Below are 18,392 nucleotides of genomic sequence, written 5' to 3'. Positions count from 1 at the left end.
GAGCACCTCTGCGGCGAGGGATCAATTAGTCAGATGGGGGTGTCTTCAATCGGGTCCTCCACAATAGGTGCCGTGTGACATAAGTCTGTCAGACAGCGGATTAGGGACCGGCCGTCATGTGCAGGGGAACACCAACACAGCCACGGCTCGTTTAACACACCACGAAAGCAATTCACGTAGGGACAGATAAGGGTCACTGAGTAAAGGGCAGCATGTACACAACCAATTTATTCCCCGTCGATGAAGAACATACGCGCCAGACTGGATGGAAACCAACAATGAGCGACCTGATCCAGTGTGATGAATACATTTGAATAACTGGTGGCTGATTAATTTCAAACATATATGCAGTTGTATTTGAGTTGTGTTCAACGAATAAATAAAAAATATTGCCCTCGGTGAGCAAGGAAAGAGCACTTCCGTTTGTATAGATCCTCTGGGAGTTACCACAAACAGATTTTCTTTTATAGATTCAGTGGTTCTCACTCTTGTTCAGTCTTACACATCACTGACAGGAGGGAGAGCCGTGCTGATGATTCAGATGTGTTACTGTGTGACTCCAAGAAGCCCACGAGATTTTATTCTGTATTCTCTTTATTTAGAAAGACTCATGACTAGCTCTTTTTTTTTTTCGTAAGACACCATGTTTTTTGTAGAAATGATAAGCAACAGTCACTTTTCTTTGACATGAAATTCCTTCATTTATCCTGCTTCTATCATTTCTGGGTCACAGGGCCCTGGAGCCTTTCCCAGCACACGCTGGACAGGTCAACAGTCCTCCACAGGGCAAACACAGATGGACTATCACACAAAGATGAAGAGTGGCCAATTCATCTAAAGCACATTTTTGTGAACTGTGGGAGAAGATGCTGACCAAACCTAGAAAGGCTCTTAAACATGGATAATCTTTTGATGAGGAAAGACTGCAAATCACTATGCTACCGTGAAGCCTGACAAGAAATGATTAAAATCTTAATGTACATTTTCAATTTAAAGACGGTCTTCAATGTTTAAAACCAGTGGAAAATAGTCAGCTACTCTCTGTTCTCACCTACTGGGTAAAAGTTATTCTTTCATTGTATAGAAAGCAGAAGCTACAAAGTGACGTAGGATTCTCATTATGAAGTGCTGATGTGACAAAATTCAGACAACATGATGGTTTCAAAGGGTGAATTTTGTGTGTTTTGTGTCTTGAATCAAGTATATTTCATCAGTAAAGTAACAGCAGGTTTGAATGTTTATTTACAGCAGAACCGACTGTATTGGCTCCTCTCACATCTCATACCTTCTTTCTTTCTTATTCCATCCGGCGTCATATTGTTCTCAGCCAGTGTGTGGTAACAAACTGCAGTGAGACGTGCTGAGGGGGCTGCTGCTGCTCCACGCCTTCTAAAGGGTCATGAAGGATAACATTCATTAAAACTCAGAGCCAGCCACCATCTGGTGGTGTGAATAGGGAGGCCTTTGAGGAGGAGGGTGCAAGAGGGGTAGATCCCTCCCTCGACACGTGCCTAAGCCGCTAGAGCTTGGCTCTTGTGCGTGTGGGCCCCGGTGACGGATCACAGAGGCAGGGGCACCCCCTCTCTGCACACCTGAGTCCCACTCGGAGGAGGCTGATGATCATTGGACGAAATCATCAGACGAGCAACGAGCCACACAGACCTGTTTGGGTTTGTTTCAGTGAAGCTCTGAATGACAGATTGCTATAAATACGTGTATTTACTATACGATGCTGAGTATTGTAAATACCAAAGAACCCCAAACAAAGAATCTGCAGTGTCAGATGCTCCGGGGGGGTTTATCCTGTAACGACATGTTTTGAATAAGAAAAGTAGAGTTGCATTAATAAACACATTAACTTTCACTCAGGGAACACACTTTAATTCACTTTGTTTCAAGAAAAAAAGCTTCTTTTAGATTTTTACCTGTGTAGGGATAGATAGAAGTGGCTTTTTTTGAATAAGATTTAAAGTAGTAACTCAAAATTGATCCTTTCTCTCCAACAGGTGAAATAGAAACACGAAGCATAAAGGCCATAAAGGTGAAAACAATATCCTCACAATCTGCAAACGTTATGCTGATTTTCATCTCCGTTCCTGTCAGATCTGAGCTTATATTTGCCCGCGCTGAGAGCATAGTGGGATTTCTTATCATCCTTTGTCTGTGTGTGTGATACTCCACCAGCATGTATGAAGATGTCACTCTAATCTGATATGGGGGAGGGGAAGTGGAGGCACTTGTGATAGATCATCTCAGACGAAACAGCAGGAAACTGGTTCTGTGCTGGAAAAACCAATTGAAACTAGCCTGCTCTTTCTTCTGATTCAGCTCTCATCACAGATATACGACATGTCTGACAACATCGCCCCTTTACGACCTCACACTGTTTCCCAGGAGGTACAAGTTCCCGTTTGGTGTTAATAAATGTGTGATTGGCACTGGGGAATAAGTACAGATGAACGTGGTGATAGCACACATCTCGTTCGCCAATCATAAAGGAATTCCTTCATGCTGACTGGAACACTCGTCAAGGCAGAGGTTGGCAAGTTGATTTGGAAATACTGCAATCATCCTGAAAGAAGTAATTTCAGGGTGTGTTGCAATGGAGGATGAAGGATAACTTGTAATTCAGTGCAAAACCAATTTGGTTGTGGCAGGCTCTCCATTAATAAAGCAATTAACAGGGGAGAAGAAGGAGGTGTGTGTAAATTCAATTGCCCCCAGGCGGGGTAATGTCATGCTGAAGGGTGTCATAAAACAGTAATTACTGCAACACTGCTTTGAAATTTTGGGCTGTAATTACTTGATCTTTGAGCGTATGAGGGAGTTGAATTTCACATGGTGAATTAAAGAACACTGAGCCGGCGGTGTGGAAATATTGCTGTTGATATTTCAGTCTGTGGACGAGACGGAGGAGGAGGCATCAGGAGGATAATTGCATGCAGGCAGAGTCCCAGGAGAGGCGTGCAACCCCGTCATCAAACACTCATTCGGGCTGGGCCTCATCCCATTACAGTCCCCCAGGAGCCAAACTGCACCTGCCCCACAGACTGACAACTACTCGGTCCGGGCTCACTCGCTCTCAGGATTACACAACCACACAAACATCACAGTGACGAAGCTCGAGATGCCGCAAACATATAAAAAGGGTTGATGGCGGCCGCACGTGACTGCTGGGAGGTTTTCCACCAATGAACGAATTGTAGACACTATGATTTCGCCCAATTACTCTGCATCCTGTGAGAGGCACGTCCCCGGTGTAACAGCCGTGACCACTCCGGCTGGTTAGGCATGAGAAAACATGTTCCACGTGAGTGGTGACACAATTGTGTTTTCTGTCAAATTAACATGAGCACCGGGTGGCAGGCAGTGGTGAGCGTTAATGGTTTGTCCTCCTCAGCTGGGCAGATAATCAGCGGTAGAAACTGAGATTTATTGTAAGTGCTACCTCTGCTGCTGCTGCGGGGGAGGATGCAGACATGGAGCTGCTTTCTGTGATCGAACCATCAGTCAACACAGTGAAAGACTACTGTAGTCAGACTGTCCATCATGTACATTAAATCCAGCAGTCAACACCTTAACACCCACCCCCACCAACTCCACCCAGACCTGTCCATCATTCCTTCATTCAGATGGGAGGGCAGTTAAAAATCTGGGTGCAGTTTCTTTCAGCAGTGATTCGCCTTGCACTGCAGTCAAAGCACAGTGGGGGGAAAAAACATCTATTCTAATGGGCTACCAGCTGATCACATTGACACCAGTGTAATGATGGAGCTCAAGATGCTGGTCAGACTTCTAATGATGGACACACACGTTTCTCCCATGTTCTGTATCTTCCCTTCATGACTCATTCCCACCTGCAGAGGCTGAAAGACTGAGAGAGAATCACAAGCTTTGATGTATCCAGTCTTACTCACAGCCGGGCTTTCGGGAAAATGCTCATAAGGGATGTGTGTGTGTGTGGATGGATGCCATTTTTATCTGAATTATTTAACGCCGTAGTGATGGGCAGCAGTTTGTCGAGCTCCAGAATGATGTGTTGGACATGTTGCAGGGAGTCAGCCACAGACTGTGGTCTCATATCTCTGGTTCCCCCTTTGAACCTCAAACTTCAGTGTTACCATGCTGCCACTGGAACCTGTGCGCTTGAATATGGAGTATGGCAGAGAGAAATAACATCTGATGATTATTTTCCTCAATAGAAAAAACTCAAACTTATTCATGTCTTTATGTGGGATTGTATCAGTTAAATTCATCAACATATACTGCAATATTCTGTCTAGAAATTTGGATTGGTTTCGTCCACAGACACCTTCATTTCTTTCATTATATGTTAACTACTTCAACTTAAATTCAAATTTTTATTTTTAACCATTTTTGCTAGTATAATTGACATGGTTTGTATTAACCAGGGCCTCACAGCACAGTTGTCTCTGGTGAGAATCCAGGCATAGGGGCCTTTCTGCACAGTGTTTGCTTGTTTTACCTGGATACACCGGTTTACATGCATCTAAAGTTAACTGAAGACTTTGAATTGTCCATAGGTGGAAATGTGGGCGGTTGTCTCTCACTGTTAGCCCTGTGATGGACTGATGACCTGTCTGTCGCCTATATTTTCAGCTCAACATTCAATTGATGCAATAAACTTGTAGTTTGTTCACCTTAAAGCATCGTCACATGGACAAGAGGGTTGTGTTGCTGGATATTAGCACAGCTGTGATTCCACCAGAGAAGATAATAACTCAACAGCACAACTTTGAGTGCGATATTGCTTTGACACAACAGTTTTAATAAAAGTATTTCTTGGTTGACAGCAAAAACAATACAACTATGATTTATTTATTCAATAACTTGTTTTGTCTCCAACAACAAAAATAGAAGCGACACTACACCATGTCAGTGTAGATTTCACGGTTTTCAACATATTTAAACATGCTGTAGCTCTCCAATGTCCATTGAGTGAAAAAAAGAAATACTTACTATGGTTATGCTGCATTATGTATAATACTATTAGATTTATGACAGGAAGCTTTTTAAACATTTTAAAGAGGTTTAAGGTCGAGTGATACAGCTGTGAACTGTGTTGTGTAAAAGATTATGATGCATATTCTTTCTCATTGCTCTTCAGCAATATTAATCACTGACAAATAAAAAGCATCATAGGAACTGAAACAGTCCAGTCATCAGCCTCTTCAACCTGAAGCTAAACTTACAGGTGGAGCAATTCTTTTTTAAAACGCTAATGGATTCTGGAGTTAAACATTATTGATTTGCATCCTGGTGAAACTTAACAAAGGAGCCAGGTCAATAGCTGAATTTGTTACATACACCGCTGTCAACCTGGGGAAGGGAAAACAAGAGCGTGTGTTTCAGATGTTTCACATTCTCACAGTGTTTCTTTTTACAGCAAAAGTGCCCAATCTTTCATTTTCTTGCAGGGAAAAAAAAAAAAAAAGCGTTGCTGAGAGCTTTAATAGAGTCCTCACAATTTTATACAGCTACATGGCACCTCAGCAGCCTTTTCACTACGTATTAAAGTCACAATTCTTTGTGAGACAGACAGCGGCTCTGGTTTGTAGCCATATAAACTCCTGTAATAGCATTAACATTACTGCTCCTTCCTTCTTTTACCAATTACCGGGCTACAGGGTGTAGCACGTCCCCTGGACTCCAGAGACCTCTGCCATTGATTTACTAATGAGAACCATAGAAACAATAGGAGATGCTTGGCAGTGATTGGAGAAGGTGTTTAACTGGTATGTGGTCTGTCTCCAGTCAGTGAGAGCTGCAGTAAATCACATCAGCAGACCAGATAAAGATGACAAAAATCACACTTCTTTTTATAAAATGATATGAGTATTTTTATAACACTTTTTTTGACATCAACATAGCTCTTCATTAAACACAATATTTGAAGCCATAAAATCACATTTATCAGTTTACATAAACTTCAGGCACAGAGCCATAGTAGCATCTTTTGGTCATCTTAAACATTCTTAAATATTCATATATTTTTAAACATCCTTGCAGATTTCATACAGCAAATAAAGAAAAATGTTTAAATAGCAAATAAAGTCAAGTGGAGGAACTGGAATAGTCCACGTGGTCCACTCAAATGCAACAATATCGATGTGGCAATAAACTTTTGCAACTTTTGGTGACAATGACGACAACCAAGGAACACCAGGAGATCACAAAACTTGGTTGTTCACACAGAGTACTGCATTCCTCGCCGTCAAAATGCAACAACATCTCCTGCATCATGAGCACTAAAGCTGGATTCTCCAGACACTAGTAATTTGTTAAAACACACACCTCAATGTTGATCATCACATGACTTCAAAACAATTACAGTTAGATACAGCAAGCCAGTGTTACGTTACAAAACAGGATGTGATGGGTGGCGGCTGGGACACAGAATTTATTGCAGTGCACACCAAACATCAATAAACAATGTCTTCAGAGCAGTTGCCTTCCAAACTTTTTTGATTTGTCTCACATCACGACCAGAACCTGATTATCAGAGTAAATTTCATTATTATTATTGTTATCATAATTATTATTATTATTGTTATTCATACTGGCAGAAGACATTTATCTAAGAACAAAGCAGTAGGCCGAATGAGGACTATCAGTGACTGTGAGGCGGCTGCATTGGAAACATTGATCTGAGCAAATTCATGCAACAAACACACACTAAAACGCTACGGTTCAATTTCACTCACGCTATTTTTGTCTTATAGTGTATTACAGGTCTTGCTTGAGAAGAGGACCTTTTTTGCAAGCAGACATCTCCCTGAAGAGGTACTGTCCATGAAAAATATGGCCTTTTATATTAATGTTAACACAGATCAACGACCCAAAATCCACAATAGTCTCACAGAAACAGTATACAGGTATATACAGTACATAAAACACATTTGAGAAACAGAATATAATCTTGTTTGTAGAATACTTTTAGTCTCAGTGCAATCAGAGTGGTGTTTCAGTGAAAGACCCTACGTGATGGTCAACTGCAGTGTCATCTGGCTCATGTTGTTCAAGTAGGTTGATGAGGTCCTGGTGCCTAAATTGTACAACATATAGATCTGCAGTCTGCTTTGCAGCCGCTGCCTGCGAGATGACGTCCTACAGTGTGTGGATGTGACGAGAGATGCGAGGAGGATCTAATGAGGATTGTTCTGCATTGCAATCAACTATTTCTTTACATTGGCTTTTTGATAGTTTCACTTGAACACACAGAATGGACTAACCTATCTAATATAATGCTTATTTGTGCAATCCATGATGGAGAGCCTGTTTTAGTAGACAAACTCACCACAACTGTCTGGTTTAAGAGTAGCCACGCTCAGAGTACATCTTTCCTGCTGGCTCCTGTACGTATTCCTCCGTCTTATCCCAGTCCTGCACCCAGCCTCCGTTCAGCTGCGCCGTGGCCCCGTAGGTTTTCGCAGGGCCCCCCATTGCACCGTAACCCTGCGTGATGTCACCCGTCTCCTCAGCCAGCTCATCCTCATCTATAAAGCCGCACTTCTCTTCGCTGGTCTCCTCAGGGTCGGCCCACGGCTGTTTCTCCCCAGATGCAAAGAGCCCATAAAATATGACGCCTCCGTAATGCACGAGGGAAGCAATGAGGAAGACGTACTGCCACTCCTCCCGGGTCTAGGAACAGAAGAGAGTCGACATCAGCGTGACTCCCAATGTAAAGGCCATGAATTATAATCTCAGTCAGCCTCTGGTACATGACCCACTGTACGAAGATGTTTAAAATACAAAAAATCTATAATGTAGATATAATAGAAATAGTCTTCAGTGTGACTTTTTTGTAATTTAGTTTTTGCCTTTAACTTTATTCAGCTGATTTTCTGTTTTCGTTCACTCCCTTTCTATCAGTCATACTGGACCTGGTGTGATGTAAAGCTCTCCTGTGTGGATTTAATAACTTTATTTGATCTCATCTCATCTCATCTCATCTCATCTCATCTCATCTCATCTCATCTCATCTCATCTCAGATAGTAGCAGGATATAAAAGAGCAACATCACATGAATTGCATTTAAATTCATCTTGATAGAAGTGGTATCTGATCCAAGTGATCTGTTTATATTATTTGTAACACTTACACAAGCAGTTAACTTTAGGAATTACTCATGCTTTAATGACAAATCACGAGTTGCTTCAATTAACTTGACAGATGACAGTCTCACATGCTGATATTTTATATCTGCCTCAACCTCCTCCCTAGACTTTAGTTTTCTTGGATTTAGGACTTGAACAAATGTCATTTATAGTCACTTCCTGTTCCAAAAACTTAGAATTTACCAGTAAAGACCATTTGGCATTAGAAATAATTCCCATGCCACATTTCAGGGACTTGTGAATCTGAATTATACTTTCATCCATATCAGACCTTACCTTGTTCTTTGTCATTGTTCCCACAATAAGAGGACACACCATCCCTGACAGGGTTCCCACTCCGTTGGATATGCCCATGAGGATGCTAGCATACCGGGGAGCGATGTCTAGATGGTTCACATTGAAACCTACAGCAAAAAACATGAAAATTTAGTTTATTTTTGTGCCTCACTGAATTAAGACGTCACAAAAGAAACAGATGCTCACTAGGTTGGAACTTACCCGATATTGCAAAACCACTAAAACCCACAGCCAGGACTAGGAAAGAGATGGCCACCCCTTTACTGTGAGAGTAACCAACAACTAATAAGAGCGTAGCCTCCATACCAAACCCTGAAAACACACAGGACAAGATCAAACTTATTTGGAGAATTTGCGCCACAAGTAAAAATCAGAAACGTGATGATTGTGTCCTCACCTCCACAGTTCATGATTTTGCGAACGGTGGTGGTGGACATGATGTTGTGGGTCCGCAGGTAGTCCGCTAACTGGCCTCCTAAAGGCACGATGATGGTCATGACCAAATGAGGAAGAGCCGACAGTATTCCAACCTGAGAAACCATCAGATACTTTTCTGAAGCAAATGTGACAGCTACAAAAAAAACAACCTGTCATAACAAAAGTGATTCTGTCAGCCTTCAAACAAACATCCCTCTCCGCTTCAACCTCTGACTCTAGTACGACATGTGAGCAATAATTCACCGGAGTAATAACACAAACTCATCCCACTGCTGGATTACACCTGTCACACCGGCTTGAGTCATGTTTTACACTCTCACTGGAGAGCAATGGGAGAGTCTGTCACTAACCTGACTCTGTTTGGATTGGATGCCACATTTTATGTACAAAATAAAATCAGCTTAGCAATCTACAGTGCTTTGAAAAGCAAAACACCACAAATCTTATTTGGTGAATAATTTAGTGTCATCACCAATATATCAACCTGTTCTCTTTTTAAGAATATCAATATTCTTTATTGTGCAGTCCATAAAAGGTAGCCAGAAATCACATCGATTTTTATTTTAATATTTTATAAGATAACAATATTCATTAATCGAGCCATCTTTTGTTCTGCTTTAATCAAATAAGGGCTCTTCAGGGACTGGACTGATCCAACCACACATTCTACACCCTGAACCAGTCCATCACAGGGCAAACACAAAGCAACACAACTGCCTGGATTAGCTCAGGGTTGAATGAAGGGTGTATAAAAGTTACCCAGTCATGCACAATCACAGCAGGGACAAGTGATGCACATCTATACCAAACAACCCCAGTGACCCATTATATACTGTCATAACTAATTATGGTGACACCAACAACATTCATAACAAACTGAACCCACAAAGCAGAAACTTTGTTTAACTGCAAGTAGAAACGTGGAGTCGTCACAACATTACATCTAAAATGTTTTGTGACAAAAACTACAATTCGTTTGAAGTTGTGTTCATTCTCTGTTTTGGCCACACATTGTGACATCAATGTCTGTCTCTTCAGCTGTTCATTGCTTCACCAGTCAGCCTCTAACTGCCATTTAGTGCTGAGCTTGTGTTATGTAAAACCTGTTTGGATACTCCAATTTGAGGAATGAATAAATAGTTTATTAGACTGTTGGCATCAGAGTAAGGATTCAATTTCAAACTGGACTGTCACAGTATATAATGTAAAAAAAAAAAATCTCACAGTTCTCAAAACTCTTGAAATGCTGAACAAAACTGAATGTGAGTGATTCAACTGGAAGAAATTGATCCTGACATCAGACTGCATGTTTATTCCATATCTTTCAATCTAATATTAGGCACTGCAGAGTATAGTTGTTGGTTGGTTTTGTTTTTCAGTTTTACCTTGCTGATCTCAAAACCAAACACTTCTTCAAAGTACGCCGGCTGGCTGATGAGGAGCAGATAGAAAGTCCAGCTCCTGCAGAAGTTTGCCACAATGATTGCATAGACAGGCATGGAGGTGAAGAATTTCCTCCAGGGGGTCTTGTATTTCTAATAAAACACGTTGAAAACACGGAATCACTTGGTGTTCACCACCTGTTGTGCTCTGACACTGTGCTCTAAAACACAAGCCAAGGACTCGCCTCCATTGCACCCGTCAGCTGGGCGCTCTCTCCAATGCTCTCCTCGATATAACGACGCTCCTCATCGGTGATGGTCGGGTGTTCTGCTGGGCTCTCGTAGGACACCAGAACCCAGAACATGTACCAAATTATCCCAACGCACCCTGAACAGATAATAACAATAAACCAGTCACTACAATGTTGGGGAGGAAACCAAGCCACTGAAACAAAAAAAATCAGTTTATATTAGTTTTGATGATGACAAATACATTGTTTTGGGGGAAACAAATGCAAAGAGTATGGAATGAAAAACATCAGCAATCATTAATTTAAAGGTCTACTGTAACTATTGTGCCTGGGTTTTCAATAATTCAGTATAAGCAGGATATTCCAGCCTTGTTGAAAGGTTGGAAGAAATCAATACAGAATAGAGTCTAACAAAACACATTACACTAAACAAACATGTTTTTTTTTTATAGAACGATCCGTAAGATGAATAAAAGTGTGTACACATAGCCAAACACTTAAACAGTATCTACAATTAATGATTATATGACAACAGTGAACATTGAAAGATATTAAAATGTTATAGATACAACACATTGCACATTAATATCCTTCAAACATCTGGCTGGCTGGATAGGATTAACCCATTAAAAACTGAAGGTGATGAAGAAAATGGGTTGAGATGAGATGGAATAGATAATCATTTAAATATAATTAGTAATATATATGCCCACTAAGCATCACATTATGATGAGCAGATACAATGCAATGATGAAGCCTAAAACTAGACAATTGCAGCAAAATACTGCAGTGAAAGCAGGCTACCCTAGAGCAGACTAAATTCAACCCATGTACACTGTGGGGTTCAGATTGTGAAAACATGCACTAAACACAACATTTCATGTTGCTCAATGTAGGTTCTGTGAAATGTTTGTTTAATGCCAATATTTTCAGAAAGCTGCCATACTTTTTCTGTACTAAAACAGAGGGAAAACGTGGATTTGCTGTTATTTACAGTTTTGCATGCTGTGATTTTACTGGCCTGGACCAGTTGATATCAGAGTGGGCTGTTGGTACCTGCTGAATTTAAAACAATATTATTTATGACATTTCATTATCGATCATTTGCTGAAAAGAGGTTGCGTTACTTTTCTGTCTTTCTTCTATATATCAACAAGAAAACCCTGTAAAAATGTCACTCACCATACACATAGAAGACAGAGGACCATCCTGTGTACTGGACCAGGATCCCGGCCAGAGGCATGGCGATCACCGCTCCAGCATATGATCCTGGACGGGACAAATATTGATGACCAAGTAGAATGTGATCGAGGCTGATTTATTCACAACAAATTGTTGTCCCTCTGTGTTTGGTTACATATGTGTTCTGTACATGTTCACAGATTGTCGTATTTTGTACCACAGAAGGAGATGGTTGCCAGACGACTTCTTTCCAGTGGTGGAGCCCATTTACTCCAGATCCCATGGCAAGCTGGATAAGTCACTCCCTGCACATGCAACAAACAAGATTACGGTAAAAGTGTAATCTACCAGCATCGTTTTCCATCAACTTTGATATATTTGTTTTGTATGTGTTGAGGATGCTTCATTTGCTCATCTCATCACCACCCACATTTATTTAGACATTTCCACTACGTGGGATTTACCTAATGAAAATATACTCGGCATGATTGACATCGTCACTTCTTATTTGCTGAAGACTTGCGGGACAAATTGCCATTAATAACAAACAAACTGACATCCACGGTAGCTGACCTTTCTAATAGAGACTAATGACTTAGTTGTGAGTCACAGCAAATTCAAGCCAACTACCCTCCTCATTGAAAAAAAATACCTGAGCTGCTCCCATTAAATCTTCATTACGCACTAAGTGGCAAACAATCAACTATTGATAGACACAAATTGCTGGGGCTTGCAATGGGAGACACACAGAAATGCTAATGTTTAATTTGTTGCAATAAGTTTGTGGCGCTGAAATCAGGCGAGACGATCTCTCTCGGTGGTCACGAGCAGCTATTGAAACAGCAGAATGCAGCGAAACAAAACAACAAAAGAGGATGACCTTCAGTCTGGTAATAGCATTTCTCTCTCTTTCTCTGAAATGATGTCCCATGTTCATTGGGATCCGCCCTCATCAAGTGTTTTTTTTTTTTTTTTTTTCAAATCTCTTTTGTTCAATGTGTTGCTGAGTGAACATGGAGCCATTTCAGCCAGTCAAAGACATACACAGAAGCCCTTCTATTCAGGGGTGTATGTTGTGTCCTGATTGTCTACTAATCTGTGTGCAGTATATTGAAAGGAGGTTCATCATTGTCCTGGTCCTGGTTTCCAGCACAAATCCAAACAGAAAGCAGGAGGGTTTACTATGAGCTGAAGGTTTCTGTAAAACACGCCTGAATACAGAATGTCAGGACAATTTCATTAGGGATCAGGTTTGGCTCTCAGCTTGATAATGAAGCATCGATTTTGAGTGTTTTAAAGGGCAAAATCTGACAGGCAAACCATGCAACAGTACCTCCACCAGCCCTTGTAATATCCTCACAAAGATGACAAATCCAAAGTGCACCCGGGCAGCAGAGGGAATGAACATGTTCAGGGTGGATGTCAGCACGATGGCAGCACCAAAAACTCTGCATAAACAGTGTGTGGGAATCATTTGTCAAATTATCGTCAAAACACAGTCATCTTCTCATTCAGAATTAAACATGGCTATAATCACGGGCACAACAAAGACATTGAACCACTGAAATGTTAGCATCAGGTTAGTGTGATTCTTTTGCACAAGCTGTAAAAATGAACCTTGATAATGAACAGAAACTAGCACTAATTGGATGCCAGACACAGAGCACATGCAGTTTTTCAATTTCTAGGGGAGTGAGGAGAGGAGGTGTTTGCAGCAGAAGGCGTCAGTGGGCTCAGCTGACTTGGCAGGTTCAGACTCTTCAAAGATTTGCATCTTATGTAGACTCCTTTCCCCCCATAAAAATAAATAAATCACTCTTAACAAGCCTGTGATGTTCATAATATAAGAACTGAGGCTATGATATTATTCTAAGGAATCCCTCCTTCTGTGGACTTATATTCATTATTTTCAGACAATTGTATTGTTATTTTTAAATTGTTATGGTTTTTCCACAGATTTATACTGATGATCTTTTCTTATTTGGAATCACTCTTTGTTTAATTGTACCCGACTAATCAGCAGTCATAATAATGATGCGCCATGGAGGATGCACGGTCATTGAAGTCATACTACAAAACATATTACATGACTTGGAAGCACATTTCACACCGGGCTTTGGCTGGTGTGGTTGCCATGCCTCTAAACATAAAGGATTAGACATGGTCCTCCCCTGGGAGCTCATTAACATGAGGAGGCACGCCTGCCGGGCACCAGCCAAATCCCCCCAGTTTATTCAAACCCAACAGATGAGCAGAAATATCACACCTCCATCAAAAAAAATTAAAGAGGAAAGCTATAAATACTCTTCAAACTATGCTCCCTCACTTAATTGCTTTATTTAAAAAAAAAAATTGATAAATAAATAATTTGTTTTACCTGTTTGCAGCAAGTCTTGAGGAGATGTACCCTCCTGGAATTTGTGTGACTATATATCCCCAGAAGAAGGAGCCGTGGATCATCCCCACAGTCTCCGGTCCCCAGTTGAATTTCGCTTTCTTCCAGACACAAAAGAATAAACACAATAACCTTTCAGTTCAGGTGGTTTATACGATAGTTGTCGGTATTCATTTTTTACATATTGCAGTGGTCAGTTCAACTTAATTCACCCAATAAAAAACAACAAAATTGCCATTGAAAAAAACCCAATTAACATGTTTAGGTTCTATTTGGGCAACTTAATAAACGTGAAATTCAAACTTAAATCCACGTGTATGCAGGGGCGGATCTTTATCGTGACAGTTGGAGGAAGGAGGCATTCTTCTGATTGGTCGGCCTGTGTGACGTCTCACTATACACATCCTACAGAAGCAACTAAAACACAATTCCAATTTCAACAACAAATACAAAATGGGGGGGAAAAATCTAGATTTATATGCTTTCTTTCTGTATTTTTTTTTTTGTACCTCTAAAATTCCTATTGTCAATTCCCAGCTTCCCAATCATACCAATACACCAGAGGCATCAGACAAAAACCTTCATGTAAAAAGCAAATACAGTAGCAGCGTAGTGGAGGTCATCCATGAAACATAACCGACGGTGTTACTTGCCTGGGCAGACAGAAAGTTTTGGCTTGAAAAACTGTGGGAAGATTTTACCTTTCACCAAAAAAATTCAAGTATTTCGTGCCACACTATGCATTGGTGGCTGAGCCAATGTTAAGGTTATTTTTAGGGTTATATATTTGAATACACAATTTGAGACACCTTGAAAAAACCCCACCATAAAAAAAAACGAACTGATAAATAAACGTGAGTTTGTTGTGAACACATAATGTTAGTCTTTATTAATTCATTCATCAGTTTGAAATGTGAAAAAAAAATGGTGCTTTTCGTTTCAAATACAGAATTAAGTGTTATTGCAATTATTTATTCTAAAGAGCATTTATGTTCATGATTTTAGGTTCCCTATAAAAAATTATATATGGATCCGCCTGTTTCAATATAATCACAATTAAATACATCACGAAATAAATCCTGAAGAGAAACTAACATGCGGTCTCATTTGCGTGTGGATGATGTTGTGAGGTGTCTAACGCATGCCGTGGCCCGGTCCCCGGGGGTCCCTCGTGCCGCGTAAGTAGGCGGAGTCTGCAAGCACCTCTTTGATGATGATCTTGCCGTTTTCATGAATTGTGCTGTTGTTGACCATGCTGACGATAGCCACACCCAGGTTACACCGGATCCCGAAAGAGATGCAGAAGCCGAGCCCGCTCAGCATGGCGATGATGTATCTGCGCGGGAGCCCGAAGCACGTGCAGTCACAGAGGGGCGGCTTCCGCTCCTGGTCCTCGCGGGGTCTCCCATCCTCCGTCAACTCGATGGCCTCACCTGTTTGCTGCCGCTTTTCAAGCCTCCTGCACGACAAGCCCATTCAAAAACACCCACTTTTTACACTTTGGATTGGATGAAATCAGAATACAGGACCTGGGTTTTGTTGGATTATATCAAAAAAATAACCTCCACCTCATACTTATATAATGTGCCTTTTTGAACATGCACAGTATCTAACGCTATATAGAGAGGATTGTAGTTCATTTTATATTTAGCCTGTTAAAATCACGCCTCTCCAAGTTCTATTATTTTAATCTGGCACGGGGCCTTGAAAGCTCGCAGGATTCATACATGTTTAGTCTTTTCTCAGGTAAAGAAAAGACTTCATGGGAACCAGCGAGAAAACGACCTTCATACCGCATTGCAGCACTGTCAGCACCACCACTGTTAACAGTTAATATTTCCATTTTTGTGTCTTGTATTGTAGACATCATGAATGTGGCGCAGGAATTCTGCTTTGCTTCACACTCCGAATTTTTCTGAATTCTCCCCAGAATTTGAAGGTTAATTTCTAAACTGACATGCAAAGGCCTCATCCAGTGGTTTAACAGGCCCGCAACATCTCAAAGTGCAACCTACAGATTTTTTCCCCCATGGCTTCCAGTCACGTTTTCAGTGTTGCAGCATGAAATTCAACAACTGAAAATCTTTTCTAGGCCGTAAATCTGAACGCAAACGACGTGCGCCCCGTCGGAAGGTCACTTCAGACATGGAAATGAAAAGTCTAAATTTTCCAGTTATTTTAATAAAATTCGTTTTGCTGTTCAATTATCATCATTTATGTGCTTTTGTACTCAGTGTAATCCCTGTAAAACGGGTCTAAATTCAAACTGGTGCTCTGTTGGCGTTGTGGTTATTCGTTGTGGACCATATAGAGGTATTTGTGAAAATATATAATATACGAATTAATATGAATGTTCATCGATCTTGCATTAATCCAGACGGATTACCTAGGTAATAGATATTCTCCGACCTTGTGTCACGACTCGCTCTGTTTCATTAATTATTAAAAAACACCCACAGCTGCTGGTGGAGGGGACTGTCCTCAAGGGAAATATCCCATCCTTAAATATTCCGGCCACACGACTCTGCTGTCAGGATCCCGACCGTGATTTCAACAGATCACATTTCTTATTTGGTTGTAATGGACGAACTCGTTTAAAGCCAACGCACATTTTGTACTTTTTGATTAAACAGGCTAGCATTTTCTATCTATTATTGATTATAATTTAATCCTGACATGAAAAATATATATACATATATACATTCTTCTCTTACCTGTATAGACCCCCGAGGGCCTTTCCTGCCAGTTGTTTTAGCCCCTCTTTAGGGGTGGGGAGAGCCTTCTCCATGCCTGGCTCCATATTCAAATTCTCGTTAAGAAAATAAATAAAAATCTATGATACTATAACAAATGAAAGTGCAGCAATAAAGAGCATATTGTAGAGATAATAATCCAAATGGTAAAGGCCCCTTTCCTTTAAGTAGAAAATGCCTTGATGTTCAGAAAGAGACGAGCCCGAAAATGGAGATATTGGGGAACACGTTCAGTCAGAAAGGGCTGGTTTCACAGTCACAAAATAGCAGCCAAATAAGTCCGCTTTTGCCTTGCGCAATGTTAATCCATGCAGAGCCATTTTAAGATCCAGCGCGCGATAAGAAAAAAACCCAACACAGAAGATGAGATGTTGGAGGTTTTCTTAAGAAATTATGTGTAGAAATCGAGGTGTGGAGGCTGGAGCCGGTGTAGGGTGGCGGAGCTCCGGTTTAATCTGAGGTGAGGATCTCCGGTGTGGCGGCAGGCGGAGGAGGGTTCAGCACCGCGGACAGCGCGCAGCTCATCTACCTGTCAGCGGCTCCGCGCAGCGCCCCTCCTCCCCGCGCTCCTCTCCTCTAATTCAATTACAACCTCAGACCTGTCACCCGACATAATCGCCACTTGTATCCCGCACATCCCCACAACTAATTTCTGTTTGAGATGGAAAGTATTTCACCGTGATGCCCGGACAGTTTCTTATCACTTGCTGCTGCGGACACAAAGCGGCGACTCCCCCGGTGCACGCCCTTCTCGTTCAGGTTATTTCTCCTACTATAATCTGAGACACGAATGGAACGGAATCTGCTTAAAAAGCCAAAATTCTCATGATAATTAACAAACTGGATTCATGTTGGATCTGTTTTCATTGATAAAAAGAGACTTGCTTTGTGGACGCATCATGTGCGAGCAGACTGTAAAGTACAGTACTCAGTCAACCGCGCAGAGGCGGTGTTGTGTCAGGAAGTTCAACCTCAGCTGATGAGAAACGAGATAGAGGAAACTGGAAACCTTTGTTCCATAGTTCATTCATCAAATTTCAAGCAATCTTTAAAATAAAATCAAACAGCTAATCAGGTGTACCTATATGCTTAAAGCAATCAGTCCATGCTAAAGGACTAGATTTAATTCAAGCAGAGTTTTCTGAATTCAATATTTTGAGTCTAAATGAGGGGCTTCAAACATAAGGCTCGTGGGCCAAAACCGGCACGCAACAGGCTTTTGACATTTCGTTGTATATTGCACCAGAAAGAATCATTAAAATTGTCTTTATGTTGAAATAGAAGCAATTTCTGTTTGAAAAAATCCCTGAAGTACAAATTTGAAGGTTCTTAAGGCAATATTTTAAAGGTTCGGCCCACAACATGAAACTGGGCTCCAGCACCCAACCCATAACTGGATATAGCAGTATGGGAGGTCAATGCATATAGTCTACAATTAAAACAACTGCATCTAAATTGCATGATGTAACACTGTGAATAATAAGAGATTAAATACGCAGTTTTAATGGGTTTCAAGAGGCCAAAAGTAGTCAAGCATTATAGAGTGTGAGATGGAA

General features: G+C 41.0%; 1 protein-coding gene across 1 annotated transcript; it reads right to left on the bottom strand.

The window, feature by feature from the left end:
• Positions 1 to 7,332: 7,332 nt before the first annotated feature.
• On the bottom strand, positions 7,333 to 16,883 carry LOC308117208 (vesicular glutamate transporter 2.1-like; the record flags this gene model as incomplete). The annotated part of the gene is made up of 12 exons (XM_080475930.1): positions 7,333 to 7,662; positions 8,415 to 8,542; positions 8,637 to 8,747; positions 8,833 to 8,965; positions 10,259 to 10,408; positions 10,501 to 10,643; positions 11,689 to 11,775; positions 11,906 to 11,993; positions 13,022 to 13,136; positions 14,066 to 14,184; positions 15,287 to 15,542; positions 16,798 to 16,883. 12 exons carry the CDS (start codon positions 16,881 to 16,883, stop codon positions 7,333 to 7,335), a joined length of 1,746 nt encoding a protein of 581 aa, XP_080332056.1.
• Between the last annotated feature and the right edge of the window lie 1,509 nt (positions 16,884 to 18,392).

The sequence above is a fragment of the Lipophrys pholis genome, assembly GCF_963383615.2.
Source record: "Lipophrys pholis genome assembly, chromosome: 11".
Lineage (NCBI taxonomy): Eukaryota > Metazoa > Chordata > Actinopteri > Blenniiformes > Blenniidae > Lipophrys > Lipophrys pholis.
Note: the sequence above shows the minus strand (reverse complement) of the source record. Positions and strands in the feature narration are given on the sequence as shown.